Genomic DNA, 6,000 nt, shown 5'->3' with positions numbered 1-6,000 from the left:
AGAGAGAGAGAGAGAGAGAGAGAGAGAGAGAGAGAGAGAGAGAGGAATCATTGATCAGCTGCCTCCTACACCCACACTGGGAATCCAGCCCAGACCGTAAATCGACCCTGACTTCCGGGTTCACAGTTTGACGCTCAGTCACTGGCCGTCGGGGCGTAAAATTATCTTCAATTGGGAAATTGAGAAGACCCTCTCCAGGGACCTCCCACAAAGACCGGCCAATTCCCACCGCCGCTTCCCGGGTTGCGGAGGCGTGTCCGCGGAGGGGCGGGGCCTGCGTGCTGACGTCTAATTTGGCAGCCGGAAGCTGCCCAGGCCCACAGAGGAACAGGGCAACCCTCGACTTCCGGCGGCATTTTGAGGCGATCCTTCTGGTTCCCTGGAAGTGTTTTCGTTGGCTTTTCTTACTTTCCAGCGTGTCTTTGGTGTTTTTCTCTCTACGGCCCAGTCTCGCTTGATACTGGCGAAGCGGCCGGCGAGTTCCGCTTCTCAGCCGCCCCCGAGGCCCCCCGCCTGCCGAGGGCCGGTTCCCGGGAGCCGCGCGCGCCCCTCCTCCGTGTTGTCGTCCTCCCGGGGCCGGGCGCGGGGACAGGGAGTCGCATCCCCGGCTCCTCAGAGCGGTGGCGGCGGCGGCGGCGGCGGCGACGCCTCCCGGCTGTGCTTGCGGAGGGAGCTCGGGGCGGAGGTAAGCCTGAATGGTGCGCTGTGGTGCGGGCGTGGGGGAAGGCGCGGGGCGGCCCGGGGTGGGAAGGCCGGGGGCAGACTCCTTATCCGCTGGAGACACGCCGCGGTTCTGAGCTCCTCCTCTTAGTGCTGCAAAGGCTCCTGCGCTCAGGCCTCCTTCTCGCCCCCATTCTGATTCCGGTGAGTTTGTCTGCGGGGGCAGGTGGGCTCAGATGAAAAGGGCTGCACCTGAGGTGGGCTTGGGAACCCTTGCGTGGTATTCGCTTTTGAATGCAGTGAAAGGCTGCGGGAATATAGTTTTAGATTTAGAAGCTCCCCCTTTTTTTACGCATTTCAGACTTACTGGGGGCAAGTATCTTACTTTTGGTTGCATTTGGTCTTATTTCCTGGCACTGATACTGACTTAGGGCCTCGGAGTTGAGTGCTACTATCATCTTCTCATTCCCTAGTTGGTAGTTTGGCAACTATACGGAGAAACCGGGGAGAATGAGAGGAGGGGCCTGATGTTTGGCATTATCTGATGTGTGACAAATGATTCATGTGGCTGCAGAATTATTCGGAGTTGCTATTACTTACTAGTAAATGGAATTGGTAGGATCTTGTCTGTGGAGTCGATTGTCAAGCTACTAAGTTATTTTGCGAGGTTTTCGGATAATTTGAACTGCTTTGGAAATTAGGGGCATATGCAATCTCTTCAGGTTTTCCGTTTTGTGAAAAAATAATTTACAAAGTTTAGAAAAGATCTTCACACCTCAAATTTTCAAAGTTCATGATACTTGGCAGTAAATCTGAGTATGTTTATGCAGTACAATCCAGGCATAATTAGTCTCGTTCTGTAATATTTGAAGTTACTGTCTTTAGTACCTAAGCGAAAGTGTTTTTGGAGAGTTTTGTGAACAAAATCTGTAGATTTTCAAATAATTTCGTTTCTTAATGAAATACTTAGATTGTAACATGACAATTTCAACAATATACTGAATGTTGATGCAGGTACTTAACAAATTGTTCTGTAAAAATAGTTCCAAGGTAAAACTAAGACTGAACATGGTAGGATCCAGTTTTATCAAATACATGACTTTTACTGGCTTCCTAATTATTGGTGATTTGAAATGAACATTGATTGCATATTTTAAGATATGCAGATTCATCCTTCGGGCAGATGTTATTTTAACTCGTACAAATTATCAGTGTTAATTTGTATTATAAAATGCATTCTATTTACGTATTTGAAGAAATGGTGTTCAGTGCTCATTGGTTTCCCCATCTCCTCAAACCTCTCTCTTTGTCATGTAGTTAGTATGTTTCAGCAGATATTTTATAGCAATTGAAATGCTAACTTGTGTTGATATATAGTGTCTTCTTCTTCTTCTTCTTCTTCTTCTTCTTCTTCTTCTTCTTCTTTTTTTTTTTTTTTAGTTTGTCTTTTGCAGTTCTGTTTACTTCTCTTTGGTTACCAGCATGGGATTTTTCTGTGCATAGTATTTTTAACAAATTATTTTTTCTGCACAGTGCAGCATGTTCATACTTGTCAGGTTAGCTTGGTCACTTCAGTTCACAATTCAGTTTGGAATTGTTTTAGTCTGTTTACATATAAGTGATGTGCAAGATTGTTTTAGAAAGTTCTTTTTAAAAAATTCTCCCAGACTATGCATCAAATAAACCTAAATTTTTCTTTCAAAAATATAAAATATAAATATGAAGAGACCTAATATTTAACATAACCCTTTTTATTTTAGAACTGCAGTGGGTAGGGATTTATTCTACTACCAATTAATACATTTATGTAGTCTTCAATTGTTTGACGATTTACTAATATTATGCTGCTGCTCATCAGATAATGCTTTCATTTTTGCTACTGGAAGATGAGACCTCAAAAAGTTGTGGTTAAGGATTGGAGAGAGCATACTAGAGCTGATACATGGTTTAGACCTCAGAAATAATTGTTTACAAAGAGGCTGCTATATGTTTTTTCTTTCTCAGTCAAATTTATAGCATGAATTACAGACATTATGATGTTTGTATGTTTTTTGAGGGGGCGGACAGTTCCATTTATTGAGACTGTGTTTTATTGTGTCTTGATTCAAACTTTATCCCCTATTTTTCTTTTTCAATTAAAAAAATATAATAACCTCTGGTCTTTCATTAACTCTGAAAATGAAGAGGAAAAATAAGAAAATACTAAAACAGTAGACTCACCAGTGTCACTTTGGTTTTAATAATGCTGCTGTTTGGGAAAGACATAGTGTAAAATGTGGTGGCAAAGAAAACTAAAGAAAAACTTGAAAAGAAAACTAGAAAGAAAACCTTCAAAGACTCTGAGCTAGGGAAGACTTCAATATTTGCATTTTTTAAAAATTATTGTTTCTAATTTTTCTCATTTACTCTGAAACATTTACTTGTTATTGAAGCCTCTGTAGATAGTAATTGAAAAGTCCCTCTTCCCCAGTCAAATTTGCATTTTATTCTGTTGCGATATTTACCTTCCTTTGTAAGCCCAAATTTTTAGATTGAAATTTCTAATTAAGTCACATTAGTTGGTAACACTTTAAATTTATTAATTACTATAAATGAGTAAATGCTTTTCTATTGTACTTTAGATTATGTGTGCATATTTAGATAAGTAGGACATAAAGTATTTTTTGTATTCTTTGCAAGCATAAAGCATTTATCTATGCAAAATCATGAATGCTTCAGTAATATTTAGATAACTTGATTACCGATGAAAGTTCTTACCGTAGATAGATGATCAGAAGAATTCCTCTTTCTTTCATTTAGAAAACTCTAGTTCCTACTTTTTCCCTTTTGCTTCAGATTTATTATTATTATTATTTTTTATTATTTTTTTTTAGTTAGGGTCTTCCTGTAACCTAGACCTGGTACTCAAACTCATTGGGGCAAGGTCTGACACTGTTGGACTCTCTTGAGAAAAGAGAGTCCTTTTCTTCATTGCTGTTCTTCCTTAAGTTGGTAGACTCAACAGTAGCTAGAAGTAAACTTCCTGGGATAAGCATTATTTAGGTGAACCTTGAGAAGTTCTTATGTCACCTGTAAAAGCAACTTTGTCTCTGTGTGAAGGAACTTTTTTAGAGGCAAGAATACAAGGAGATGTTCTCACTTGATAGTCTTTGACATAGCAGTCCAAACCCGTTGAAATCTTTTAAGCTTATATTAGGGATCTGGAATTGAAGAGAAGCTGTGAGACTATACAGGGAAGGAAAACAGTGCTGATCCAACCCACAGGTTACAGAGCAAGAAGAGAAACCAGAGTTAATACCTGGAGCCCTCAGCAAAACAAGAAAGAAGCTGACAGATGACCAGTGTCACAACTATAATAATAAACAGCTGTTGCCCCAACTGTGGAAAACACTACCATTGACTCTTGAGGAGGGTGTATTGGGAATGAGGGCATGTTGGGAATGGCATTTTGAGGACAGAATTAACCATTTCAATTGATAGTAGAGAGGAAAAATTGTAAGGTTGGGGTTGGTTTTCTTAGAGACAATGTGGTGGGATGGGTGCCCCTTTTCCACATTCCACATAACAAATAATAGGTAATATGGAACTTTTAAAACTCATTTGATTTTATTAACAAATGTTTTTAAAATTAGTGAGCATTACAATGTAACCTATATGTTAATATTTATAGTAACAAATGGAACTTTAAAATGTTTTTGTTCTAACTTTTCCTATATGTTTTGTTACATATTTACTTTTCAAATTCTGCTCATTTTTAAATTATTAAATAGAGGTTTTCTCAATTAAAAAAGCTCTACATTTTCTACCTCATCATCATCTCCACTCATTGGCTTTAGTTTTTTTTTTTGTTTAGTAAAACAAATGGGCATTTGAAATTTTACCAACTTTTCCTTTGTAAATTCACATGTGGACTGAGAATAAATAAGCTCAACAAAAGTTAAATCAAAGATTGTCTTATAATACTGACTACATTATGAAGGGTTTACTGTATCGTTTTTTACTTGGAAAACAAAGAGGAAAGGAGAGGGGGAGAGAGAGAGAGAGAAATATCAATGATGAGACCAAATATCATTGGTCAGCTGCCTCTTGCACGCCCCCCACTGGTGATCAAGCCTGAAACCTGGGCATGTGCCCTGACCTGTGTCTTAGAAGATAACTTCTGTATACCTATATTTACTTGTGACCTCCTATTCCTTTATTTTTGTCCTGAGAAAAATCCCTTATACTTTTACAGTGTTAATCTACAGTTTTATCTACTTGCAAGTTATGTGCTGTGTGCTCAGTTATTTTAAATTGAAGAATTTTACTGTTTAGTCTCTCTCTCTCTCTCTCTCTCTCTCTCTCTCTCTCTCTCTCTCTCTCTCTCTCTCTCTTTGTTAAAGTAGTACAAAATGTCAAAAATTAGAAGGAAAGTCACAGTGGAAAACACAAAGACCATATCTGAAAGCACATCCCGAAGACCCAGTGTCTTTGAGAGGCTTGGACCCAGCACTGGCAGTACGGCAGAGGTGAGTGTTACTTGTACAGTCTCAGGGGTTCTCTTGCAATCCTTTTTTTTTTTTTTTTTTTTTGAAATACCAAATTGTATCATAAAGGTGAACTGGTTGTAGATATGTTGGTTCAGTACATTTTTTAAAATGTTTCATTAAAAGACTTGAAAAGGGTGATAGGGTTTGTGGGTGGTTCTTTTTTTCTCTGATGTTTTATTTGGGGAGTGATGTATATCCCAGGTTAGCTGCAATTTTGATAGCATTTGTTTTAATTCTCCACTAGCATCTTTTGTCCAGAAAGAAATCTGAAATTTACATAGTAATATCTGTCTCTTAGACACAGTGCCGTAACTGGCTGAAGACTGGCAACTGCCTCTATGGAAACACATGTAGATTCGTACATGGCCTTTCACCCCGTGGGAAAGCTTATAGCAGCAATTACAGAAGGTAAATTGAGAACTTTGAATTGTTCATATACAATTAGAAGATGGCTTTTATAGTTTACTATAAAAATCTGAAATAAAACTATATATTTGGTGAGATTTTTTATCTTGGTAGTAGTCTTGTTGATATGTAATAAAAAATAAAATCTTTTTAGTTTTAAATTCAAGGTTAATAAAACGTTTGTTTTAAAGTTAACTTTTTTGTTCAATATTTACTTGTTTTGACAATAGATCCTTTTTATGGTTTATGTTTGACTTATTTACACCTCCCAATTATATATTAAACTGCTGCTAAGACAGAATTTTATTGCAGTTTAAATAGGATATAATTTTAGCTTTTTAAGATATTCTAAATTTGAATCTTAATGAGAAAAGACAATCTAATGCAAACTCTGAAGGTGAAATGC

General features: G+C 38.2%; 1 protein-coding gene across 12 annotated transcripts in view; it reads left to right on the top strand.

Moving 5' to 3' along the window:
- The first annotated feature begins 307 nt into the window (after window positions 1-307).
- Window positions 308-6,000, top strand: part of ZC3H13 (zinc finger CCCH-type containing 13) — a 95,230-nt gene continuing 89,537 nt past the window's right edge. For 5 of the 12 annotated variants that reach the window (XM_084879301.1, XM_084879304.1, XM_084879303.1 and 2 more), the window contains exons 1-3: window positions 308-685; window positions 5,043-5,168; window positions 5,488-5,597. In XM_084879301.1, the coding sequence (XP_084735427.1) occupies window positions 5,052-5,168; window positions 5,488-5,597 (227 nt within the window). In that variant the 5' untranslated portion in view covers window positions 308-685; window positions 5,043-5,051. The remainder of the gene's footprint in view (window positions 686-5,042; window positions 5,169-5,487; window positions 5,598-6,000) is intronic. The other 7 variants (XM_084879298.1, XM_084879297.1, XM_084879296.1 and 4 more) reach the window with 4 other exon arrangements.

This window comes from Pipistrellus hanaki, assembly GCF_964339955.1.
Source record: "Pipistrellus hanaki genome assembly, chromosome: 3".
NCBI classification, from domain to species: domain Eukaryota; kingdom Metazoa; phylum Chordata; class Mammalia; order Chiroptera; family Vespertilionidae; genus Pipistrellus; species Pipistrellus hanaki.
Note: the sequence above shows the minus strand (reverse complement) of the source record. Positions and strands in the feature narration are given on the sequence as shown.